The sequence below is a fragment of the Dasypus novemcinctus genome, chromosome 21 (genome assembly GCF_030445035.2).
Source record: "Dasypus novemcinctus isolate mDasNov1 chromosome 21, mDasNov1.1.hap2, whole genome shotgun sequence".
Classification (NCBI taxonomy): domain Eukaryota; kingdom Metazoa; phylum Chordata; class Mammalia; order Cingulata; family Dasypodidae; genus Dasypus; species Dasypus novemcinctus.
Window position 1 is genome coordinate 45,545,682 of NC_080693.1, and position 27,698 is coordinate 45,573,379.

General features: G+C 39.2%; 2 protein-coding genes across 11 annotated transcripts in view; one reads left to right on the forward strand and one right to left on the reverse strand.

Annotated features, from left to right (window-relative positions):
• Nucleotides 1-20,319, reverse strand: part of RPS6KB1 (ribosomal protein S6 kinase B1) — a 141,224-nt gene extending 120,905 nt beyond the window's left edge. For 4 of the 7 annotated variants that reach the window (XM_071210886.1, XM_023588507.3, XM_023588506.3 and 1 more), the window contains exons 1-4: nucleotides 20,003-20,253; nucleotides 11,980-12,029; nucleotides 10,007-10,127; nucleotides 8,696-8,764 (exon numbers count right to left, since the gene is read on the reverse strand). In XM_071210886.1, the coding sequence (XP_071066987.1) occupies nucleotides 8,696-8,764; nucleotides 10,007-10,127; nucleotides 11,980-12,029; nucleotides 20,003-20,143 (381 nt within the window). In that variant the 5' untranslated portion in view covers nucleotides 20,144-20,253. The other 3 variants (XM_004457598.3, XM_023588505.3, XM_058283882.2) reach the window with 3 other exon arrangements.
• Nucleotides 20,320-20,517: 198 nt separating this feature from the next.
• TUBD1 (tubulin delta 1) overlaps nucleotides 20,518-27,698 on the forward strand; it is a 40,996-nt gene continuing 33,815 nt past the window's right edge. For 2 of the 4 annotated variants that reach the window (XR_011646984.1, XM_004457605.5), the window contains exon 1: nucleotides 20,518-20,623. The gene's annotated coding sequence lies outside the window, so the exon portion shown is untranslated. Of the gene's footprint in view, nucleotides 20,628-27,698 lie in introns of all 4 variants that reach the window. The other 2 variants (XM_012524783.4, XM_058283884.2) reach the window with 2 other exon arrangements.

The window sequence follows — 27,698 nt, forward strand, 5'->3', positions numbered from 1 at the left end:
GATGACATATTTAAAGTGCTGAAAGCAAAATCTTGCCTATCTGGAAAATCTGTCTTTCAAAAATGAGGAAAAGATTAAAAATAAGGGAACTCATCACCACTAGACTGGCCCTATAAGAGATGCTAAACAGAGTTCTGCAAGTTGAAGGACACAGAAGATAGATCAAAGCCACATGAAGAAATAAGGATTTCCAGTAAGGGTAAAAACTCAGGTAAATATAAATGCCAGTGATACTGTAATTTTGGTTTATAATTCCACTTTTTACTTCTTACAGAATCTAAAATGCAAATGCATAAAATGTAATGTTATAATGTCTAAATCAGTGAATTTGGACTCAAAATATGTTAACATAATTTGTGACAAGAACTACATAAAGGTGGGGGGATGGATGGGGTATAGGAACCCAGTTTGTGAATATCGTTGAAGTTAGGTTGATATCTAAGAAACTGAGAGTGTTACAGATTTAGGATGTTAAATTTAAGCCCACTGGTAACTACAGAGAAAATATCAGAGGGAAAGCAGTTGTGGTTCAAGCAATTGAGCCATGTGGTAGGCCCGGGTTCAGCTCCTGGAGTCTCCTAAAGAAGACAAGCAAGACAGTGAGCTGATGCAACAAGATGATGCAACAAGAGACACAAGGAGGAAAAACATAATGAGAGACACACCAAAGCAGGGAGTGGAGGTGGCTCAAGTGATCAGGTGCCTCCCTCCCACACAGAGGCTCAGTTCCCAGTGCCTCCTAGAAGGAAGACAAGCACACAACAAACAGACACAGCAAATGTAAACGATGAGGGGTGGGGAGAAATAAATAAATTAAATAAATCTTTAAAAGAATAATCACAGAATATGCAAGCTCACAGAGAAAGACATTAGAGTACAAGTTACCATGGATGTGAGGCAGGGGGAATAAGGAGCTAATGGAAAATGGGTGTAGGGTTTCTGATTGGGGAGATGAGTAAGTTTATGTTGTATATATGTTCCCACAATTATTAAAAAAAGGCAAGAAAAGGAAGAGCAACTGAAGAGATAGTGACAATTAAATGCAGTATGTGAACCTGGATGGGATCTATCAAGGGAGGAGAAAAGGCTCAAAGGGACATTGTTGGGACAGACACAAAAATTGTAATACAGACTGAAGCTTTATACCAATCTCCAATTTCTTGATCTTGATAACTGTACTGAAGTAGTTACATAAGTGAATATCCTTGCTCTTAGGAAATGTACATGGCAGTATTAAGTGTTCAAGGAACATGACATATGCAACCTATACTCAAATACTCAGAAAATGGATTGATAGACTGGGACTGACAGACGATGGATGGAATGATATGGCATATGTGATGAAATGTTAAAATTGGTGGATCTGGGTGGATAGTGTTATGTTGGAGTTCTCTATATAGAGTTTGTATTATTTTTGTAACTATCCTGTAAGCTTGAAAGAATTTCAAGTAAAAAGTAAAAAAAAAATTATTAGTGGACAAGATATTCACACAATCTCTATCTTCATAGATTACTTATTAAATACAAAGGGAAAAGGTACCTGGAGGATGGAGAAATCTGATGGACACCATCTTAATCAAGTGATCAAACTTAACCTTACCAAACAAGGGGATAAACAGACATAATTTAACCTCTTTAGACTGTGCGCTAAGGACACAATAGCACCCCTATGTAAAACTTCTGCAGAAAAAGTGTTAAACCTAAATTTAAAACTCAAAAGTGGGAAGTGGATGTGGCTCAATCTGCCTACCATATAGGAAGTTCCAGGGTTCAATACCCAGGGCCTCCTGGCCCATGTGGAGTGCTGCTGCGTGCAAGGAGTGCCACCTTGCACAGGGGTGCCCCCACTTAAGGAGTGCCCCCTGTGCAAGGAGTGCAGCCCCAAGCAGGAATGCAGCCTACCCAGGAATGGTGCCACCCACACAGAGAGCTGATGCAGCAAGATGAAGCAACAAAAAAGAGACACAGAGAAGAGACAATATGAGATGCAGCAGACCAAAGAGCTGAGGTGGAGCAAGAGAACGATCACCTCTCTCCCACTCCAGAAAGTCCCAGGATGGGTTCCTGGAGTCAACTAATGAGAATATAATAGATACAGAAGAACACAGAGCGAATGTACACAGAGAGCAGACAATGGAAGGAGGGGGAGAGGAGACAGAAATAAGAAAAAATAAAAATAAAACTCAAAAATGATTTCATGAGCAAACAGTAAAACAAATACAAATTAAGGAACATTTTGCAAATAATTCGCCTGGACTCAAAAAATGTCAATGTCACCGAAGACAAGGTAGGAAATGGTTCTAGAGTAAAATTAACTAAAGAGACTTGACAACTAAAAGCAATGTATGATCCTGGATTGAATCCTGGATCCTAAGAACAAAACAACAACAACAAAAACAAATACCTATAAAGGATATTATTGAGATAGTGGAAGAAATTTGAATATGGACTACGTATTACAAAACAGTATTATACATCACTGTTAAGTTTTCTAAGTGTGAAAATTGAACTGTTATATAAGAGAATGTCCTCATTCTTAAATAGGGAGATACATTATGAATTTAGGGTTTAATGTCATGATGTCTACAACTAAGTCTTAAGTAGTACAACAAAAAAGTAAATAAAAAATTTAAAAATACATATGCATACGTATAGAGAGAGAGAGAAAGATAAGTGACTCTAAAATATTGCAAAATATTAACTGTTGATTATTATTGCGCTATTCTTACAACTCTTTGAAAAACTTGAAAATTTCAAAAATGCATTGTTTGCAACTTCCTGGAAGGTTTGAATTTTTAAAAAATAAGAGTTGTGGAGAAGTCTGAGAAACAAATGCCTTAGAGATAAGACAAAAATATTAATAAAGTGGAATCATAAAAGCCAAGGGAGCAAAGTTTCAAAATGCTGTGGTCAATATCTTCAATATAAAAGAGGGCTAAATAAAGAATGGACTAAGTAAGGACCACTGAATTGAGTAATTATGAGGTCAGAGGTGACCCAGGGGAGAGAATTTCATTGAAATAGGAGTCAGTTAAAATACAGTTTGTGAAATGCACAACTATGAGATTATACCAAATACCACTGATTGTATACTTTGGATAAATTGTATGCTTTATTAATATGTATAGATAAAATAGATTTGTTAAAAAGACACAGTTTGTGAAGAAAAGAATAAAAAGGGGGGAAAAGAAATGGTAATATGGACTAGAATTCTATAAGTTCAGCTATGAAGAAGTAAAGTGGGTGATAACTATAAGGGAGACCCTGAGTGAAGGAAGGGTTTGTTTTGCTAAATATGGCAGAGACTTGAACATATTTAAATAAAAGAAAGAAGCCATGGTGAGTGGGTGTAGCTCAGTGGTTGAGTGCCTGCTTCTCATGTACAAGGTCCTGGGGTTCAATCCCCGGTACCTCCTGAAAAAAAAAAAAAAAAAAAGAAGTCAGGATAAAGAATGAATGGAAAACGAGAAAGAGGATAAGTGACAGCAAAATACCTAAACAGTAGGAAGAGATAGAATCCAAAGCATTAATAAAAGGATTAGTTTTAAAAAGGAGGAACATGTCTTCTACTAAGGAGAAACAGAAATAAAGACAGGTGAGGATGTAGATTAATATCGGATTAGGGGTAGGATAGGAAGTAGAAGATAAACACATCTGACAGCCTCAAATTTCCATGTCAAATAGAAAGAGAGGTAGTCTGCTAAAAGGAGTAGAAAGATTGACAGTAAAGTCTCTAAACTATTTATAGAATGGAAGGAGTTGTCCAGAAGAAAATCTCCCAGTGAGTAGTGAGGGCCCAAATGAGGTTGGGGACCATGAATTTGTCCAGCAATCTACAGGTTTGAGTGATTTCTGCTGGTAATGCTTAGTAGCTCAGATATAAGAATAAAGGAGTACTGACTACTGAATTGATTCAGATAAAGACTTTTTTTGAACATAAGGTCAATGGGCTAGGAAGTGACTAAAGTACGAGATGCTGATTAGGCTAGATTCAGAATAAAGTAAAATAAGAAGGGAGCTAAGAATTTGAGAAAAAAAAAACAGAGAGGTCAAAGGACTAAAGGGCTCAGGGTCAAAGACAAGGCATTGTGGGAAGAAAGAAATAGGAATAACTTTCTTTTAAAGCCCAACATTTTAGAGGTGGAGGACCCAGCCATAAAAGCTGGTAAAGGAAGAGAAATGGAAGTAGAAGCCGATGGAGTTGAGATCAAGGAATTAGAAGGCTAGGCTATCAATTACCCATTCAATCTAAAGACAGTGAAGACACCCAGGATAACAAAACCTGAGAGTAAGAGAAAAAGGCTGAACTAGGTTATTAAAGTCTTTGTAAATTTGAAATAAAAACTAGGAGATGGTAGATAAAGGTGAAAGTGGTATAGACTTAAACCTCAAAGGAGAAAGGGTTTTGACCAAAGTGTCTTTAGAAAAGTAATTATAAGAATAAACTTATCAGTCCTTCTCATGGGTTATGCAGAAACCAAAAAGAGGGGTAGAAACTACATTTGTCTCAGATGCTAAATACTAGTATTTAGCATTACGCTTGGCACATGGTAGTTCTCAATTCATTCACTAAAGAAGTGACAGAAGAAGTATGGCCAATCTATCACCAGCAAGTCTTTGGCCAAGGGTAATAAAATTTAGGATGTGTGAATTACTTCCACGGGCAGTAGTATTTACCATCCAGAGTATTTTTTTGTTGATAGAGTAGAAAGTTGTTGGGGATAATCTTTTTCTCAACAATGCAACATTAGCAAATACCCATTCCTGTAAGAAGTAAATAATCCCAGGAGAATGGATAGACTACAGACTCAAAGCCCAGATGCAAGCAATCCATTTGCGATAAGGGAACACCTGGTTCTACTCTGATTTCATCTTTAAAGCTAAGAAAAGGTAAACTTGTATCCTTTACTCAGTGCAGGGGAATGAAGGGTGGGGGGAGGTTGGTACTCTGACTCCAGGATAATACAGTCAGAAAGAAATTAAAAGGGAATATGGGGAAGCGGACGTGACCCAGTGGTTAGGGAGTCTGTCTACCACATGGGAGGTCTGCGGTTCAAACCTCGGGCCACCTTGACCTGTGTGGAGCTGGCGCATGCGCAGTGCTGATGCGCGCAAGGAGTGCCCTGCCACGCAGGGGTGTCCCTGTGTAGGGGAGCCTCACACACAAGGAGTGCGCACGTCCAGCGTAAAAGAAAGTGCAGCCTGCCCAGGAATGGTGCCGCACACACAGAGAGCTGACACAGCAAGATGACACAACAAAAAGAAACACAGATTCCTGTGCCGCTGAAAACAACAGAAGCAGACAAAGAAGAACACACAGCAAATAGACACAGAGAACAGACAACTGGGGCGGGGGGCGGGGGGGAGTAATTAATTAATTAATTAAATCTTTTAAAAAAGGGAATATGCAGTCGGTCATTTTACCTAGGGGACAAAAACTCTGGACTTAAATATAGCTTTGCGACCGTCTCACTTTTGTTATTTTTGCTGTGTGCTTGTTTTCAGGGATAGTAAGGAAGGAATGAGATAGGATCTGATTCTATAACCAGATTTAAAGAAAGAAGAACCCTGAAAGTGGGAAGGAGTGACAACCAAGCAAAAGAACAGGTAAGCAGCTTAGGTCTTGGATGCCTGGGCCCAAAAAGGAGGCCTTACTCTTAGAAATAATTACATGGATTTCCCAATATCCCACCCCCACTCACTATCAGTGGGAAAAAGCTAACAACCTCTTCTTTTCATTAAATATCCCTATGCTGGAAACATATTTCACTTACAGTATAATTATGATTAATATATTCTGTCCTTATTTTCAGAAATGAATAAGCAACATATCAAAAGGAATGGATTAAAGAATCCTGAACGGTACTTCTTTTAATATTTCTAGAACAAAGATTATTATACTGTCTCAAATTTTATATGTTATACCAATAAAAAATTGTTAATTCCAAAAGATTCCAATGGGAAAGCCAGATAGCAGATATTAATCCTGACTTGCTGACAGAGAAAGGGATGTTCAGAATACCTAACTAGCTTACTTAAGACCATCACCAATAAAGTTTCACTCATAATATTTGCTCCTTAGTGAAAATCAGGACAAAGATAAAGAACAAAGTATTACAAACCCTATAATTTTTTTAAGTTATTTTGCTCATCTTTCAATATAGCATTCTACTGGAACCTTTGTTTTAAAACAGTGGAATCTTTTCAGAAATTCATCCCAAACAACATGAACATGAAACATAAAACACACAATCCATCTTTGATAAAACTAAGAAACACATATAACCCCACACCTCAAAAAATGAAGATGGAAGAGGGATAAGGCAAAGGTACATGACTTAGGGCAAGATCAAACAAATGCCTGCAAAGGGGAATGACAGAGAACAGGTTGATTATATTTAAACCCTAGAAGGATTAAAAAAAAAAAAAAGTAGAGGCATTAGGAACTGAAAAAGCAGAAGGTAGTGGGCTAAAGACAGGGAAATTATCTAAAAGTGTGTCTGAGGAATAGCTAGATCAATAAAGTTCCCATTCCCACACTAACCAGTCACAGAATCACCCCCAGAAGAAGTTCACTCCTCAGAAAAAGAGTGAAGAATCAGATAAAGTATGAAGTGCTAAAGTAAAAACTACTCCAGGAAGAGGGAAAGCCTTAAGTGAGATCTCCTCTCTTGCACAAAGCTCCAGAATGTTAGCAGGTAGCCTTTTTCCAAATGACCTACTCCAGAAAAAAGGTGTATAGACACTGATATTTGGAAGTTGGTGTCAACTGCAAGCTAACCATCTGACTGCCCTACAAAGAAGTCTATATACATAGAACTTCTGATCAGCTTTTCAAACTTCTACTCTTAAATGGGAACAATCAACCAATCATCACCAGACACCTCAAAGAAAGCCTCTAACATTAAAGAGAGACAACCAATGATCACCAGACACGTAAAGAAAGCCTCTAACATTAAAGAGAGAGACTAAAACAAAGACAAAGAAAATAGGAACTTAGAAATAAGATGCCATGCATGGTACAAGAAGAACATTTCAAAGAATTACAATTAAAACCCTCAGAGAGATAACAGAAGATACTCAACTCACAAAATAGGCCTGAGACAAAAAGAGAAAACAACAGAAAGAGCTCTGGGGAAACCACCAATATGAAAACTAAAAACAATGAATGGGAGGATTTGAAAATAAATATCTAGAAAAATTTCAGAAAGTAAACAAAAAGACAAAGAAATGGATAATAAGACAAGAAAATTAAATGATCAGTCCAGAAGGTCCAACTTCTAACTAGCTGCAAATCCAAGAAGAAAAAACAGTGGGATATTAGATTGTATATGTAGTAACAGAATAAAAATTTTTTAAAAATCCATGGAACTACATAACACAAACAGTGAACCCTAAGTTATACCAAGGACTATGACTATAGTTAATAGTACAATTATAAAAATGTGCTATAATCAATTGTAACAAATGTTCCACATCAATGCAAGGTGTTAATAATACAGTGGTAACCTAAAAGGAAAAAAAAAAAGGAAAAAAAAAAATATATAGTAATTATAGGAATCCTCTATTTTATGCATAATTTTCTGTAAACTGACAAATTCTCTAATACAGGGAGAAAAAAGAAAAAGTGGGGAGCAATCATACAAGAAAACTTGCTAAAACTGAAGGACTAAAACCTGAATACTTTTTGTATGATCTACATATCTTTAAAAAGACAATAAAAAAATTTTGCTAAAAAAAAACCCTGAATACTGATGGAGTAAAAATAAATGAAACAATAAGATCAGGGGAATGGATGTGGCTCAAGCAGTTGTGCTCCCACCTCCCACATGAGAGTACTGGGTTCAGTTCCCTGTGCCTCCTGAAAAAACAAAAACAAAACAACAAGCAAAACAAATGATAAAACCAACTCAGGGAAAAAAAAAACACAACAAACAATCAATCAAACAAACACCAATTTGGGGAGCCAATGTGGCTCAATGGTTGAGTGCTAGCTTCCCACATATGAGGTCCCAGGTTCAATCCCCATCCCCCAGTACTGAAAAAAAAAAAAAAAAAAAGAGCTAAAAGAGCTACCTCAGAGGAGAATTAAAAGTGCCCTCCCTTTCAACCTCACCAAGAAGAAATTAAACAAAACAAAAATAACAATAACAAACCAGGTGGCGGACTTGGCCCAGTGGTTAGGGCGTCTGTCTACCACATGGGAGACCTGCGGTTCAAATCCCGGGCCTCCTTGACCCGTGTGCAGCTGGCCCATGCACAGTGCTGATGTGCACAAGGAGTGCCCTGCCACCCAGGGGTGTCCCCCGTGTAGGGGAGCACCACGCGCAAGGAGTGCACCCCATAAGGAGAGCCGTCCAGTGGGAAAGCAAGTGCAGCCTGCCCAGGAATGGTGCTGGCCACATGGAGAGCTGACACAACAAGATGACACAACAAAAAGAAACACAGTTTCCCGTGCCGCTGACATCAAAAAAGCGGACAAAGAAGACGCAGCAAATACACACAGAGAACAGACAACCAGGGTGGGGTGGGGGGGAAGGGGAGAGAAATAAAAAACAAACCATAGCTCATATTCTAAGAGGAATTATAATTGTGTCAGAAGTACATTTTTAACAAGAGAATTTTCGGTCAAAATATGGATTTTATAGCAAGTAAGAATATAGTCTGGGGAAAAAAGGAGGAGGAAGACAATCACCTTTTTAAGGACCTTCATGGCAAATATTTTCCCAGTATTTGCTCCTGTTACTTTCCGTACTTGAAAAACCTGGATAAAAAAATAAAAGTGTTTGTGTGTTATTAAAAGCCAAACTATGCCGATTACACTCCTTTAATTCCTATCTATAATAAGAAACAATGACACAGTAGATTTTATTCTTTTAAAAATAAGCACCACAAAGAACTATGTGCAAAAATCATCACCTAAAAGAACAGACTATACTAAAAATTTAGTAGTGAATTCTGGTATACAACATGGGACTTTCCTGTTTGGTCTGCTGCCGTCTGATGACAAAATTGGGCAATGATTGTCTAATGATGAGCACTCGATGTTACATTACACGTAAAATCCAAGCTTGCTTGAAAAAGCTTTAATCAGGGTTCTGAGATACCAAACTGAAAAATTATAAAATATTCTAGAAATTTCTTTCAGGCATGCTACACTTCTTGCTTCACATAAAACTATTTAATAATAGTTGACTAGAATTATTATTTACCTAATTCCTTAAAATGGCTGGTTATAAAACATTTTCATGCAGGAGCCAAAATACGTGAAAATCAAAGCGCATGTGTTATACATTCAGGATAATTAGAAAATATTAGACTATGTTCTTAAGCCTAAGAATAAACTACAAATGTCATGCTTTGCAAAAATTAACACTACACCATAGCATAAGTAGTTCTTAGACTTATTTCTAATCAAGTCCTCATCTACATTTCTGACTTTTGACAGAGAATGGCTAGGTATAAATTTTCTTGGGCAGAATATGCAAAGGTGAGGTCTTCAGTTAGAACACGTTGGGCAAAACTATGAAACTAAGAAGTTTTCTTCTCCCTTCTTGTATTCTTTTATCTTCCCTAACTCTCTTACTCCAGTATTGCAAATCAAAGAAAACCAATTCCGATTAAGGCCTCGGTAAGAGATAACTTACTGGGCTATGCCTCCTGAAAGTAAGAAGTGTTTCGTTTCTTAAGAGGACACCTATAGAGGTTTACATTTAACCAAAGGAAGGAATGAATCCTCTAATTCAGACTTTCCCTGGCATAGCTGCCTATTTATTCAACAAATATTTCATGAGTGCCTATTATGTGCCAGGCTTTTAAATATGTGGTTGTAGGAAGATGAGGGAAAACAGAACTTCTGCACATCCCCCAAGACATACCAGGTAAGTGGTCATATCCTTTGCTGATGGCTAACAAACAAAGATTGAAGAAGACTGCTGGAATCAGGGTATAAAAATCAATCTACCAAAGATAGACAATAGCTCTCATTTCAAAAATTACTTCCTACCTTTCCATAGCCCCCTTTGCCAAGTACCCGAAGTAGCTCAAAACATTCTGGTCTGATTTTTTCTGGCCCTCTGTTCACACTAGTTTCTGAGATTTCAAATTTCTCACAATGTTCCATGCCACTAGGGAGAAAAGCAAAACCAAAAGTAAATTTGTAAAGTTAAATTACCTTTAGCATAGTGTTAGAAAAGGGAGAAAGAGAAATGTAATTCAATTAAATAAAAAGAAAAAGTACACAATAGAAATTTAGTTATATTTGCTCTAAAGAAACTTATGATTCAATGATGTGGCAGGGCAAAATTAGGGTGCCCTGATATCATTTCCTTATCTGCTTGTTCACAGAATATACTATGGATTATTTACTTTCATAAGCATTAAGCATACCCAAACTAAAGCAATTTAGAATGAGTTTATTAGGTAGTCAAAGGAGAAAAGTCATCTTGTTATTCAAATTTAGTTCATTAAAAATGTTCATGAGATTAGGCATGATCCAACCTGATTTGACAACTTCAGCAGAAAATCTTGGAATTTTCTAAAAATATCCAATTAATTCAAGTCTTTAGGCCACAAAAAGTCTCCCTAATAAAACTTACACATGCATCTTTTCATGTCTGCTATTAGCTTGATCTAAAAACTCCAGGAGGGGTAACAATTTTGTCAGTCATTTAAATCCTTTCTATATGAGTATTCTTCAGTCTCTCCCCAACCCAAATGAGCTTGTCTAAAATGACTTAGTATTATACATTTGTCTCTACTTGTTTTCCATTGTTTTTGTTTATTTATTTTTCCTGTGGAAAGGAAGGTTTAACTCGCAGTCTTGTGAGAGTCCCGCTGCTGGAGAGGGACTGGAGGGGATGCGAGGGCAGGACACTGTTCGGGGAGTCCCAGCCCTTGCGACAGTGGAACCCCAGGCGGCCACACCCCTGGTCACAAGACAGTGAAGTGAGAGGGACTGGGGCTGGGCCCGGGGTCCCCACGGGGGAGCTGGTGGCCACTGCCCACGGAAAGAGACACGGCCGGACACAGAGCGGATCCCCCACCTGGCACTCTGTCCTCCGCAGCCCCCTTCCGGCTCCGTGGCCTCAGCCTTCCCCTCGTGGTCCTCCGACTCCAGCCTAGCACCGTTTACCCACTTCAGCTGGCCATGCCGCCTTCCCCGCCGGGGTCTCCTGCATCCCAGGTCAGAGGCCTCAGAAAGATCTTCCAGGGGAGCAGGGGCAGGGGCATGAAACACACTGTCCTGTTGGGTGCTGAGGTCAGGAGACGTGGTGGAGTACAGGGCACCGTGGGGTGAGGTGGCCGAGGGGGCAAGGAAGGGAGTACACAGCTTTTTCTTGCTTTTTGTTATTTTGGGGTGTTGGAGTCCTGCAGCAAGGCCCTAGGGGAGAGGGAGAAGCGAAAAGACGAGGAGGGTGGTGGGTGCACGTCCAGGAGTGGGTGGGGAGAGAGGAAGAGGTTCATTTCCTCTGGGGTGAGCAAGGTCATGAGCTCCTGGGGAAGTCGTTGGCTCACAAAGGGGCTGGGAGTGGAGGTGAGGTTGTCTCCAGAGACCTGGGGACGGACCGGGGGAGGGGGGAGCACCCTGGAAGGAGGAGGGCAAGCGGCATGAATCTCTATTTGATGATGATTTACTGAAGGCTACACAAGAAGCATTTGACTTTTAAGGGCATTTCTAAAAATTTCATTTTGTAAGAAATGTGCTTCTCTATATTAAACTAATAAAAATTCATAACCAACTCAGACTTACATTCAGTCTACATTGAATTTGAATGCTTATCTTTTTCTCAAAATCCATACATGGTCTCAAAGCTGATTGTTATTATATTTGGGGGCCAAACTCAATAAACAAAGTCTATAAATATGACGAGATATTTAAGAACAGGTTATTGGAATCTCATGATAGCTATGACCTGAAGCTGATGTATCTACTTGTTAAAAAAATAGCATAATGAAAATCTTTTCATATAAACTTACAGTTCATATGGTCCAACTCCCCCATGGTCCATGCTTTCATTTAACTGACCCTGAAAAATATGTTAAAGTTATAAAAATCAATAGTCTCATTAACATAAAATTTAGAAGTTTAATTATTTGACTTATAACTGAAGGGGAACAAATGAAGTAAACCAGCTTAAAAATTCTCTATACTTCAATAACAGGCAAATATAATTAACAAAATAAGGTACACAAATAATACCTTGGGGATTTCACTTTTAATTTTATATGGCAACTGAATCAAAGATGCTACTCATCAATGATTTACAAACAAAATCAGTTGATCTTTTTCTTCAAAACTTACATTTATCTATTCAAAAATACATTGGTGTGTGTTATGAAACTAAAGGCACTATAGTCCTAGTATGAGTTATTAAAGCAAATGATTTATAGGAAGTGCTAGTCCAATGTGCTTTTGGATATAGAAACTAACATAATTGTTAGCATAAAAACATGTTATTAACATAGTTAATAGCTAATAATATAAAGGTAACCACAAACAATCCAAGATAGCATACAATGTGGCTGAAAAAGGCAAAAATAAATAAGCAACACTCTCAAACAGGAGTCTTGCTGGACAAACATTATTCTGACCATAGAATAAATGGGTACAAAAATTAATTGAATTTCCATATACTAGCATGAACAAACCAAAAATAAAATTAACAATTTCATTCACAATAGCAACAAAAAGAATAAAATAGGAAAAATAGAAGTATAAACCTTGAACACTGAAAAGTATAAAATATTGTTGAAAGAAATTAAAGAAGACCTAAATAAATGGAAAGACATTCCATGTTTATGGATCAGAAGACTTAATATGGTTAAGATGCAATACTAACCAAAGTGTCTATAGATTCAATGCAATCCATATCAAAATCCCAGGTTTCTTTCTTGTAGAAATTGACAGGGTGATCCTAAAATTCATATAAAAATGCAAGGGACCAAGAATAGCCAAAACAGTCTTGAAAAAAAAAGAACAAAGTTGGAGGACTCACACTTCCTGATTTCAAAACTTACTACAAAGCCATGGCAATCAAGACAATTTAGTATCAGCATAAGGAAAGATCTATAGATCAATGGAATAGCTTCAATGATACAAAATTGAGGATCTAGAAATAAACCCTTACATTCACAGGCATTGACTTTTGACAAAGAAGCCAAGAAAACTAATGGGAAAGAAAGAGATTTTCACTAAGTATTATTAGGACAATTGGATATCCATGTTAAAAAAATTTAATTTGGACCTCAAATTCATACCATACACAAATATTAACTCAAAATGTATCGCAGACCTAATGCAAGAGTTAAAATTATAAAATCCTTAGAGGAAACATAGGAGTAAATACATCTTCATGATCTTGGGGTAGGCAATTATTTTTTGGACATAACACCAAAAGCACAAAATTTAAAAGAAAAAAATTGATAAATTGGACTAAAAAAAAATAAAAACCATTGCACTTCAAAAGACAACCCACAGGGAAACGGACTTGGCCCAGTGGTTAAGGCGTCGTCTACCACATGGGAGGTCCGCGGTTCAAACCCCGGGCCTCCTTGACCCGTGTGGAGCTGGCCCACGCGCAGTGCTGATGCGCGCAAGGCGTGCCCTGCCACGCAGGGGTGCCCCCGCATAGGGGAGCCCCATGCACAAGGAGTGCTCCCTGCAAGGAGAGCCGCCCAGCGTGAAAGAAAGTGCAGCCTGCCCAGGAATGGCGCCGCCCACACTTCCCATGGGTGACGACAACAGAAGTGCTGACGACAACAGAAGCGGACAAAGAAACAAGACGCAGCAAATAGACACAGAGAACAGACAACTGGGGGGAGGGGGAATTAAATAAATAAATAATAAATCTTTTAAAAAAAAGACAACCTGCAAAATAAGAATATATAAAGAACTACTGTAACACAATAATAAAATTTTAATCCAATTTAAAAACATGTGTAAAGGATCAAAATAGAACTTTCTCCAAAGAAGATATACAAATAGCCAATGAATACATGAAAAGATGCACATATCATTTACCATCAGGGAAATGCAAACCAAAACCACTCTGAGATACCACTTCAAACCCACTAGGATGGCTATACTGAAAAAGATGCACAATAACAAGTTTAGGGAAGATATGGAGAAACCGGAATCCTCATAAACTTCTGGAAGGAATATAAAATGGTTCAACTATTTTAGGAAACAATTTGGCAGTTTCTTAAAATGTTAAATACAGACTTACCACACAGTCCAGAAAATCTACTCCTAGAATAAAAGAAATAAAAATACATGTTCCACAAAGACTCGAACATGAATGTTCACAGCAGCAATATTCACAATAACCAAAAAGTAGAAACAAACCAAATGAACACCAACTGGTGAACAGATTAAAAAAAGTGGTATATCCATATAATGGAATACTATTTGACCATACATACAACATGGATGATCCTCAAAAACATTATGTTAAGTAAAAGAAGCCAGACACAAAGGCTACATATTGTACAATTCAATTTATATGGAAATACCCAGAAAATGCAAAACTATGAAAACAGGAAGTAGATTAGTGGTTGCCTAGGACTAGAGATGAGAATAAGGAGAAATGGGCCCAAGGTTTCTTTCCAGAGTGATAGAAATGTTCTATAATTAAATTGTGGTGATGGCTGTACAATTCTACATATACACTAAAAGTTACTGAACAATAAAGTAAAAAATAACTTGGCAGCAGAAATTCAGTTACTAGTATTACAAAATATAGCTTACAAATGAGTATTCTAGAGCCTAGTCTGATTATGAACCCTTTCAGCATATATAAAAGATAACACTTAATTAAAAATAGGCTTCTTTTTTTTTAAGATGGTACCAGAGATTGAACCCAGGACCTCATACATGGGAAGCAGGCGCTCAACAACTGAGCTATATTCATTCCCTGAAAATAGGCTTTTAAAAATTAGATGGAAGTTTTTTAAATTGGTGTCAAAATTTTTTGAACAAATGAACACAACTTTCTTCAAAGGTACCAGTACATACCTAAGATGCATAATAAAAACTGTTATTATTCTCATAGAAGAGACGCTCAAATGCCAAAAAAAAAAGTTAATTATGTAATGGGTATTTTAGTCATAGTTTGCTCATGATATAAACAAGTTAGGATGACTTCTAACATCGAATATGTATATTTCATGATTAAACAGGCAATAGATGGGGCAGGATTGGGGGTAAAAAACAAGACTTTGTATTAGGCAATGGTTTCTTGTACTTTATACTCAAAGCACAAAGAAAGAATAGATAAATGGGACCTCATCAAAATTAAAACTTTTGTGCAAAGGACTTTATCATCAAAGTTAAAAAGACAACCTACCCAGTGGGACAAAATCTTTAGAAACCACATATCTGATAAGGGTTTAAAATCCAGACTATATAAAGAAATCCTACAACTCAACAATAAAAAGACAAGCAACCCATTTTGAAAATGGGCAAAAGACCTGAATAGACATTTCTCCCAAAAAGATAATCGAATAGCCAAGAGGCACATGAATATTCAACATCATTAGTTATTAGGGAAATAGAAATCGAAACCACACTAAGGTACCATTTCACACCCATGAGAATGTCTATTATGAAAAAAAAACAACAGAAAATTACAAGTGTTGGAGAGACTGTGGAGAAATAGGAATGCCCATTCATTGCTGGTGGGAATATAAAATGGTGCAGCTTCCGTGCAAGACAGTCTGGCAGTTCCCTAGAAAGTTAAGTATAGAATTACCATATGACTCAGCAATCCTACTTCTTGGTATATACCCAAAAGATTTGAAAGCAGGGACTCAAACATATGTTGCAAATATTATTCACAACTGCAGCATTATTCACAAATGCCAAAAGATGGAAGCATCCATCAACCAATGAAAGGATAACGTGGCATATACATATAATGGAATATTATTCAGCCATAAAAAGGAATGAAGTTCTGATACATGCAACATAATGGATGAACCTTAAAGACATCATCTGAGTTTTGAAATAAACCAGACACAAAAGAACAAATATTATATGACCTCAGTGATATGCAATAATTAGAAAAAGCAATAATCAGAGTCAGAATCTAGAATACAGGTTACCAGAGAATGGGCGGAGAAGGGAACGAAGAGTTATTGATTAAACTGTACAGCATTTTTATTTGGATTGATCATAATTTTTGGTAATGGGTAGTGTAATGGTAGCAAACCCTGTGAATATAATGAACAGCACCAAATTATATTTGAATGTGTTAAAAGGGAAAATTTTAGGTTGTATATATGGTACTAGAATAAAAATTTTAAAAAACATAGGACTGTACAACCTTATCAGTGAACCCTATTGTAATTGATGAACTATAGTTAATAGAATAATTATAAAAGTGTTCTTTCATGAATTGTAACATGTTACCACACTAATGCAAGGCATTAATAATAGAACAGTATATGAGAAACCTGTATTTTATTTATGACTTTTCTGTAAATATACTTCTCTGAGAAATAAAAAAGTAAGCAAGAAAAACCCAAACACACAATTCTCACATTTTCTATTTCATAGTTTCTTCTGTATGGGGGGGAGGGTATTAAAGGTATTTTTTGCCTCACCTATGATGGTTTCACTTTTAAGACAAAAGACCAACCCCTTTCAGATATGCTAAAACCAGTATTATAAATTGTTTTTTCTTTAATGTTAGTTTTATTTAATTCTAAATTAAAGACCACAGAGTAGTTAACACTGAACCATGGCTTTGAAGCCACCTCACAAGATATGCCCTGTGGCTATATTTCATTTCCGGAGCTGGCCAGGCCTGTATTACCACCTGCATCTGTACTTATAACTTCCTACCGTTATCTTCTGGAGCAGAAGCATTTGAGAAACAATTCCTTTTTGCTATTCAGTGTTACCTTTAGAAAAGTCTCACACTAGAGCATAAAGCTAACATTTTAATACATATTGACCATCCTCTTCCACATGAAACTCTATTCAAGATTTTTTTCTCTGCTTTAAGCATTGTAAACCATTCAATGCTTTTTTGTGTGTCACTATGATTAACAAAGTCAACTCCTGCTCATCTAAGGTATTTTACAAATACACTGCTTCAAACTAGCTCACCAAAATGACTATTTGCAAAGTTTTAAGTGAAAAATATATACAAATTTGATATGCCTAAAGACCCAATGAAGAAGAACACATTTTATAAATTCTTTCAGAATGAGGGAAGTTTTCCTTAATCCAGATATTCATTATATCATGTATTCACTTGCTTGGCTGTTTGCAGAGGTTTATAAAATAATATCTAGTAATTTAGATGAATTGAGAGAAAGGAACTACTTAAAAATAGTGCTTTATAGTTAATATAAATTACAAGGCAAGATAAGCATTGATAATGAGATGTTTTTCTATAATTTTCCTAATTATGAATATTGAATTCATATATATATATAGTCCTTTGTTCTTGCAAAGCACTAAAAATTTTTTAACTTTTTGCTCATTAACTTTGTCTCTACAGAAAGCAGTTTCTGACATTTTCATAATCTAATGAAATTAAAAACTTAAAAAGGCTAAAATCCCTCTTACCCATTGGTTTTAACATATTCCCCTGAGGTATTCAGTCAGGCTCTATTTCTCCATTAAGTGGCAGACATTCAAATTTATCCATAAATGTATCAGTTTAGTCTCATTTTTTACTCTCTGAAGAATTAACTATGCTATGGAAATACATCATATTTACCAATTAAGAATTCACTTTATGTAATACACCTGGAAAAGCAAACATCTCTAAAAAGAACTATAATGGTTTTTTTTTTCAAGCATGATACAACACTTCTAAAAATGCAGTACCTCTCAAATAACTGCATTTATTATTAATTCTCTAGGCATAGATGAGAGTAAATTTGAATGCTTGGTTTGTTAGCAATGAGTAATACCGTCAAACCGTGTTTCCATGAACTAGCTAACTGCTACTATGCCAGGATATTTTGACAGTACTTAACATATTTTATCTCTTATAATCCTCATTATACAGAGAAGAAAAGAAGTTTCAGAGAAGTTAAGCAATTTACACTAGCTCATATCATCAGAGAATGTAATAGGAGGTATTTGAATTGCCTTTTGCTACAACAGGAAGAAGTACATTATGAACAAGACTATAAAATGGAAAGACGGAGCTTGCTGAACTGAGTCAGAATAACTACCACTAGCTATCTATATGATCTTGTACAATTTTCTCTCTGCCCCTTGTCCACCTTGAGCACCTCCTGAAATAACACTGCCAAAAGAAACAAATTTTAGCTCCAAAGGCACTGCAAAATGAGAAGTTCATCCTCAAAATCCTCTACTTTTCCCCCAAATTTCATCATCAGGACTAGGTCAAAACTTGACTGAGTACTGAACTCCAAGCAGGTCCAAATCTACAACAGAAATCTTATTACAGTATTGTGCATTCAAAGGAAGATAAACCCATAGTCTGGAAATTCCACCAGTTCAAGTGATGAAAAAAGTACCTTTCCTTTTCAATTTTCTACTTTGCCCTGCTCCAAAAGCAGTGCCATATGGAGTTACTTATTGGATTTACATACATGGTTTATGTAATGAAAAGTTGGGGCAGGAAAAAAAAAAAAAAAGATGCAGAATTACCAGTATTAAGAAAGTTATCCCATATTTGTTTCAAATTGTATTTAGTGTATCACAGTGTTCCATTAAGAGGATAACTGGAATTCCACACACAGGCATCAGTTTTAAAAAGCACATACCCACCTTCTAATCTGTGTGATTTTGATTCACTCAATTATGAATAGCATCATTTTAGCCCACTTAGTTTCTTAGAGTGTTCAAAGTTCCTTATATATAGCATCTCAATCTTTTGTCTATAAGCAGGGCACAATTTACTTATCAAAGGAGGAAAACTGGAGGTGTGGGAAAGGAAGAGCTAGAACAAATACCTGACTTCAGCCATTAGCCCACGTATTCATTTATAGTGGAATTTAGAGCCTAAGTTACCATAAGATTAGTGGTCATTTTTAGACTCCAGGTGCAATGTGTGATTTCTCAATAAATTCACTTCGGAAAAAGAATGACATTCCACAAAGAATAAATTACTAAGACAGCATAGGTAAAATCAACCTATGCATTAAGGAAAACAATTCTAAATTTAGCACTTTGTATTTACTGGAAAGTCCTCACACCACGACTCACAAGTCTCAGTTCAAGCAATTTATTTTTGGCAAGCCAAATCACAGCTGTCAACACTGGGTTTTTCCACCCCAAAATTACATAAATTATTTCGGAAAAATATAGACATTGTCAACTAGGGAGAAAGTGAATTACAAATGCCGTGTGTCGTTATAAGTGCTTTTAAAAAGTCACACGGAAAGAGATTTAAAAAAAAAAAAAAAAAAGGCAAACAAACCCTGGAAGATGCAGCAGAGCCCCCTTGCTCCCGAAATAAAACTCCTGGTGGCTGTAACAGCAGCGGCAGCGCTACTCCCGACAGAAGTTTTCAGCTGTCACTTCTAACAGCTGAGCGCTTCCTAGGAGAGAAGCGACAGGCCGAGAAGAAAGGTGGTTGTGGGAGGTCTGAGGATTTAATACCTGAAACTTTACACCTGAAAGGAAACCCTTGGCGCTTCACCTGCATGGGACACCCAACAACTGCAGCCCCACTGCCCTCAACACACACACCATCCGTCCCCGCCACACTTAAGTCCACCTGCTCAAGGAATCGATCACGCGCCCTAGTTTCTTCCCTCCAGAGACTGCTCCCGGCTGCGCTGATCTGGGGCTGGGGGCGCGACCTGCACCTGCGAGCCTAGAAGCGGCCTCACACCTAGGGCCAGATCCTCCTAATTTCCCAGCCTCGGGTGGCGGCGCGCCTCAGCTCCTCCAAGAGACTAACTACACGCACCCCCCTGGGTCTCCGCGCTCTCCGACGCGCCGGTTTCCTGGGCCCGCGCCGCCGCCCCGGCCCTGTCACCTCGGACCCCCAGGGACCCCGGGCCTCACCCCATCCTCCAGCTCATCCTCAGAGCCAGCGTCCTCTGGCTGGTCCAGGTCTATGTCGAACACTCCTGCCATGTCCTCAGCTTCCCTGTCTCGGAAGTCCGGCGCTGGGTAAAAGCCGTCCCGCCTCCGTCTTCGCCTCATGGACCCGGACTCGCTGCAGCCACTGCTGCCGATGCCGCCATCACTGGCTGCTTAGACTCAGTGCGTCTGCGCCTAGGCCCTAGACCGGCTCCTCAAGTTCGGCTCTGGAGCATGCGTATAGAGTCCCGTGAAGTCGAACTGTGGGCAGTGGACATGCGTAGGTTCAACGTACTGGCAGAAACATGCGCAGAACACCAGCTGAAGCCTCGCACGGAGGCGAGATCATGCGCATTGTCAGCAAAAGTCCTTGGTGGACAATGAGCATGCGTACCGACCGTTTCTGAAGTTGCTACATTGAAATTGAACATGCGTAATTAACCTTTCTGAAAAGGAAAAAAAAAAACAAACTTTGTGGAACATGCGCATTCGTTCTCGGCAGTTTTTTAGTTGAAAAAAATTGTTCAAAGTGAGCATGCGCTTAATGAAAGGGTGGCCCTCTGAAGCTTGAACAGGACGGGAACGGCGGTCCGGGTGCTGTCAGTGAGTGGGTTTAATAGTTGCTCTTGGGGCTGGTGGGGTAAAGGAAGAGTCTAGGCTTTGCTATTTTCTAGTTCGGTGGCTTTCGGAAAATCACATAACATTTCAGAGCCTCAGTTTCTTATCTGTAAAATGAGGCGGTTTTGTAGAGCCTGGCCACTGTTCGTTGCCAGTGCTGCATAGACCGTTCGAAGGTCTCTTACCAAAAAGTATCTGCTTCTGGTGTTAAAAATTATGTTTATGGTCTAATATTTCAACTGCTCTTTTGCTTTCTCCAAGCTCCGTCTTTCTTGCTGTCCAACCTGAGCTAAACTTGAAGTTTTGCTAATATTAGCGTAGTTGCCCGTCCAGAAAGGAGGTTGATTTGATGTAAAGTCTTTTATAAAAAGAGAGAAAATTACCTTTAATTACGTGTACGATTGCTGAGTTAACTTCTGCGTTCTCCATGTGCTGAGAAGTTGGTATTACTAATTCCATTCCTTCAAAGAGCATTCTTTTTTTTTCTAATTAGAAAAACCTTTGTAATAATCCTAAGTGATTTCAGGTGAAGATTGCTCAATTCACTTTGTGTGCGCTTACAAAAGATTTTCTTAAAATGTTTTATTGTATTAACATATGCAACTAAACATTTCCCTTTTAATTGCAATCAAGTGTACAATTCAGTGGTGCAACTATCACCAATATCCATTACCCATACTTTTTCATCACCTCAAACAGAAACTGCACCCATTAAGCAACAACACTCCGTTCCCCTCAACACTCCCAGCCCCTATCAGTCTCTGTGCATTTGCTTATTCATTTTTTTTTCCACTTTAAATTAATATAAGGAAAATAGTGAGTACAAATTAGTGTTTGGGAACTGCAGAACTGTGATTTACTGTACCCAGTGTGTTTCTGTACAGTAAATCACAAATCACAAAACATTAAGATGAAAGAGGACTTCCTTGAATGACTGACTTCATAGACAACTTGGCAATTTCATCAACACTACATTAAAACATAGTGTAGGACTTCTGGGAAGATGGTAGACTGGAAAGACATGGGACTCTTCTCCTCTAGAAAAATAGCTAGAGAACAGGCTGAAACAGTCTGGAAAAAGATCTAAGGTTTAGGACACCAGGCAAAGGCTGGACACCACTGGAAAGAGAGAGGGACAAAGGAGGGGGATCACTACTACAGAACTGGGAGTTGAAAACAGCGACTACTGCTGCCAACACCCTCCCCACATTAAAAACACTTTAGAATTCTCAGGCCTCTGAGTCAGCTACAGAGGAAGGGGCCTCCAGGGATCCACTGCCCCAGGAAAGGGGAGAGAGACACACCCAGCCTATGTCTGACTCAGCTTTTGACCCACAGATTTGGTCTCTTGTGTCTTACCATGGGGCCCAGCCATTGTTTGCCTTGGGAGCCAGCAAGGGACTAAAGAGATCCAACTCTCCCAATCTCTTTCTCTACTAACCTGGACTGATTGAGGACCCAGAGGGAAGTGGAATTACTTCCTACCCCTGAAAAGGGAGGCGGCTGACAGAAAAGGCAGGAGAACTCTCTCTGAGGAAATTTTTTTTTAAAAGATTTATTTATTTATTTCTCTCTCCTCCCCCCTGCTCTGGTTTTCTGTTCTCTGTGTCTATTTGCTGTGTCTTCTTCTTTGTCCGCTTCTGTTGTCAGCAGCAAGGGCATCTGTGTTTCTTTTTGGTGCGTCATCTTGTGTCAGCTCTCCGCGTGTGCGGCACCATTCCTGGGCAGGCTGCACTTTCTTTCTCACTGGGCAGCTCTCCTTATGGGGCACACTCCTTGCGCGTGGGGCTCCCCTAAGTGGGGGCACCCCTGCGTGGCAGGGCACTCCTTGTGCGCATCAGCACTGCACACGGGCTAGCTCCACATGGGTCAAGGAGGCCCGGGATTTGAACCGTGGACCTCCCATGTTGTAGACAGATGCCCTAACCACTGGGCCAAGTCCACTTCCCAGGAAATTTGAATTACAAGGCTCTTAGCCTCCAGGCAGTAACCCCTATCACCTTGATCCCCTTTGTGTTGCCTCAAACATAGCCATTAAACTTAGAAGTCTGCCAAAGAGCTCCATCTGCTAGCAGACCATGGAAGTGCACATGAGAAAATTAAAAATAAGAGAGGCCTTTTCCAGCCTTTATAGCCTCCCTCCACAAGGCCCTAGGAAGTGGGTCTGTAACCCATTACTGGGTCCAGAGCCCAGTTTTGAGCAACTAACAGGGACAATCCTAATGAACCAAGTTGAACCAAGAATCAAAGCGCAGCCGCTAAATCCGTTCGAAAGAGAAAGAAATTGATCATCTGAGTAAATTGCCATCCCAATCAGATGCCTAGACATCAGCAAAAAATTATGAACCATACTAAGGAAATGGAAGACATGGCACCAAAAAAGGAATATATCAAAGCCCCAGAAGAGAAACTGGAATTGAGGCAACTAATTAAGGAGATGCACAAATTTCCAAAACCAAATTAATGAGTTGAAAGTCAACATGGCTAAAGAGATAAACTACATCAAGAATAACTGCGTGAGCACAAAGAAGAATTTGAAATCTGAATAGAAAAGTAACAGAGCTCATGGGAATGAACGATACAATAGGTGAGATAAAAAAACACATTAGAGGCATGTAACAGCAGACTTGAAATGATAGAGGAAAAAATAAGTGATACCAGGGCGGCAGACTTGGCCCCGTGGTTAGGGCGTCTGTCTACCACCTGGGAGGTCCGTGGTTCAAACCCTGGGCCTCCTTGACCTGTGTGGAGTTGGCCCATGCGCAGTGCTGATGCGCATAAGGAGTGCCGTGCCACGCAGGGGTGTCCCCCGCATAGGGGAGCCCCACGTGCAAGGAGTGTGCCCCGTAAGGAGAGCTGCCCAGCATGAAAGAAAGAGCAGCCTGCCCAGAAATGGTGACACACACACACAGAGCTGACGCAACAAAAAGAAACACAGATTCCCTTACCACTGACAAAAACAGAAGTAGACAAAGAAGAAGACACAGAGAATAGACACAGAGAACAGACAACTGGGGTGGGGGGTGGGAGGGAAGGGGAGAGAAATGAATAAATAAATCTTAAAAAAAAAAAAAAAAGAGTGATACCGGAAACAGAACAGCCAAAATTGAAGAGAGAAAAGAACAGAGGAAAGAATGAAAAAAATTGCACAGGGGTTCATGAAGTTGAATTACAACACAAAACGCAACAACATATGGGTCCTGGGAATTCCAGAAGGATGAAGAGAAGGGAAAAGGGGCAGAAAGAGTATTTGAGGAAACAATAGCTGAAAATTTCCCAACACTCTCAAAAGATATGAACTTACATGTTCAAGAAGTATACCATACCTCAATCAGAATAAATCTGAATAGGCCTACTCCAAGACACCTACTACTCAGAATATCAAATGTCAAAGATAGAGAGAAAATCATGAGAAATGCAAGGGAGAAGCAAACCATCACCACATACAAGGGACGCCCAATAAGACTTAGCATGGATTTCTCATCAAAATTCATGGAGGTGAGAAGACAGTGGTATGATACAATTAGAATACTGAAAGAGAAAAACTGCCAGTGAGAATTCTTTATCCAGCAAAATTGTCCTTCAGATACAAAGGTGAGGGAAACAGATGTGGTTCAAACGATTGGGCTTCTGCCTACCATGTGAGAAGTCTGTGGTTCAGTTCCCGGTGCCTCCTAAAGAAGACTGTGAGCTGGCATGATGGGCAGGTATGGCAAGCTGATACAATAAGATGACATAATGAGAGACATAACAAAGCAGGGAGCAGAGGTTCCCGGGTCTCCTAAGGAGGACAAGCAGGATGGTGAGCTGGCACGATGAGTAGGTTCAGCAAGCTGATGTGACGATGATGCAACAAGAGACACGAGGGAAAAACATAAAGTGATACAACAAAGCATGGAACAGAGATGGTTTAAGCAAATAGGCACCTCCCTCCCATATTGGGGTTCCCAGATTCGGTTCCCAGTACCTCCTAAAGAAACAAAGAAGACAAACAGACACAGCAAGTGCAAACATTGAAGGGGTAGGGAGAGGTAAATAAATCTTTTTAAAAATATGTGAAGGTAAGTATAAAATATTCACAAACAGAAACTAAGAGACTTCATTTTAAAAAATCCAACTTTGCACGAAATATTAAAGGAAGACTTAGAGCCTGAAAGAAAAAGAAAGGAGAGACTTGGAGGAGAGTATAGAAGAAAGAATAGCAGAAAGGATAGCCAAAAGAACAAAAATAAAAGGGAAGCAGGTGTGGCTCAAGTGATAGGGCTTCTACCTACCATGTGAGAGGACCCAGGCTTGATCCTTGGGACCTCCTGGTGAAAAAGAAGAAGAGAAAGTGTGCCTGCATGATGAACCAGTGCCCGTGTGGTGAGCTAAGTGCCCATGTGGCAAGCCAGGTGCCTGCGTGGTGAGCCGAGTGCCCACGTGGTGAGCCAGTGCCTCTGCAAGTGAGTCACGGAGCAAGATAATGATGCCACAGAAGAGAGACAAAGGGAAGAGTTAAGGTGAAGTGCAGCAGGAACCAGGATTTAGGTTGCACAGCTGTCAGGGAACCTCTCTCCACAACAGAGGTCCCCAGGATCAAATCCTGGTGAATCCTAGAGGAGAAAGATGAGAAGAGAAGACAAAAAGAGAAATAGATACAGAGGATCACACAGCAAATGGACAAAGACAGCAAAAACAGCAAGGCGGGGGGAGGGGAAGGAGGAAATTAATAAAGATTTATTTTTTTTGAAAAAAAGAATAAAAACACAAAAATAAGATTTGACATGAAAATCAAAGAATAAAATGGTGGAAATAAATAATGCATTTACAGTAATATCATTGTGAATGGATTAAACTCACCAATCAAAACATATAGGCTGACAACCAGCAAGATGGTGGCAGAGTAAGGCGCTCTGAGAGTCAACTCATGCTACAGGACAGTTAGTAATCATCCAGAGCTATCTAAAGCACCTATTTGGGGGCTGCAGGAGACCAGAAGAGCATTCTGCAACATACAAGAATAGAAAGAGGAGATTGCATATCTGTAGAGAAGATTCATAAGTAGAGCACTTCACATCCCAGAGGCTAGTGCCCATCCTCCACTGGCAGCACAAGACACCTCGGGAGCTATTCTCCAGCTGGAGTTGGAAGCTCTACTTCTCAAAAACAGGAGGAAGAGATGGTTAGGCACCAACTTCAGCTACTGATGAGTGAAATTCAGTGGGCTAAAGTATAATCCCAAGAACAGCTAAAGTTTGAACCTGTCCAAGTCAGAAAGAGGCTAGTAGCTGCCATTTTAACTCCACCCCTGGCAAAAGGGAAAGCGGAGTGGACTGAAAATCACAGTGCAGGTAGGGACTGGCTTCTTTCCATCAAGCTCAGACTGCAGCTCTAGCTTAAGCTCCAGTCCCACCTCTGGCATGTAGGAAGGTGGCAGGACCTACACCAGGCCTTTCTGGGAAAATACAGGCCACACTGTGAAAGGCAGTGATCATCCTTCTCTGGTAGCACAAGCCACCTCAGGAGCTATTCCATGGCTGGATGTGGAAGCTACATTTCCCAAAAACAGAGGAGGAAGAGACAGTTGGCCACTGATTTCAGCTACTGATTAGTAAATTTGGCTGCCTAAAGTATAACCCTATGGAACACCTAAAATTTGAACCTGTCCAAGTTGGAAAGAGGCTGGTAGCCACCATTTTAACTCCACCCCCAGCATGAGGGGAAGTTGGGCTGAATGAAAATCAGTGGTCGGGATCAGCTTCTTTCACCCAGATTGGTCTGTAGCCCTAGCCTAGACTTCAGTCCCATCTCTAGCAGTGAGGAACCTGGCAGGCCCTGCACTAGCCTCTCCAGGTAACTGCAGGTACATTCAGCTGGCACAGACTGAATAGTTAGAAGTCTGTCAGCACAACTGTGGTCATTTTGGACTGCATGGCTTAGATTGCTGCTCACATTTGCAGCTCTATCCCCATCCCAGGTAGGGAGAAAGGGGTGTGATGTTTCATCAGTCTCTGGGCAACCTCAGTCTAGGCCTGCATGACTTGGATTATTACCCCTGGCAAAGGAGAAAGTTGGGAGAAGCTTCATCGGTCCCTGGGGCAATGAAGGCAGCTTGAGCCTCCACAGCTTACAGCACCAACTATATCCTTGGCTCCTACTATACAAACAGCTAGGGGGAGAGAGTGAGAAAGCCCTAGAGAAACTGCACCCAGAATAAATATATCTAGTAAGCCAGATGCCAAGACACCAACAAAAAAATTACAATCCACACCAAGAAACAGGAAGATAAGGCTCAGTTAAAGGAACAAGATAAGCCTCCAGGTTACATAAAGGAGTTGAATCAACTAATCTTAGATGTTCAAACACATCTCCTTAATAAATTCAATGAGATGCCTAGAGAGATTAAGGATATTAAGAAGACATTGGGGGAAGCAGATGTGGCTCAACTGATAAGAGCATCTGTCTACCACATGGGAGGTCCAGGGTTCAAACCCAGAGCCTCCTGTAAACCATAAAGTAAAACATAAGGAAACTAAAAATTTAGAAATTTGTACAGTCCAAAATATAAACCATAAGGTAAACCAAAATGGAACCATGTTTGAAAGCTATGTTTTAAAATCTGTACCTCAGCTACAACAAATGTAACATGGACATGTAAAAAGATCATTGTTGGGGAATGGGGAAAGGGTTTGATACTGGATGTATGGGAGTCCCCTATATTGTATATGTGAATTACTGTGATCCAAACTTTTTTGAAGACAAAATTAAAAATTAGAAAAAAATTTAAAAAAGGAATGGATATAGACACTGAGGAAGAAATGAAAGAAAGTGCCTTGCCACTGTACATACAGGGCAACATCTGTTACAGTGATGAAAGGCAAAATGTTAAAAACAAATCTTTATAATATTGTTCATTTTTATTAATACACCAGTTTATTTTTACTTTATTTTAGTATTTCTAAATTAGTATGTATACTTCTAATCTTTAAACCCACCACTATATTTCATTTTCCTATTAATTGAATTTGGCAATATATTAGGCTTCATTGTTGAAGAAGTTCTGGACCACAGAGAGGTT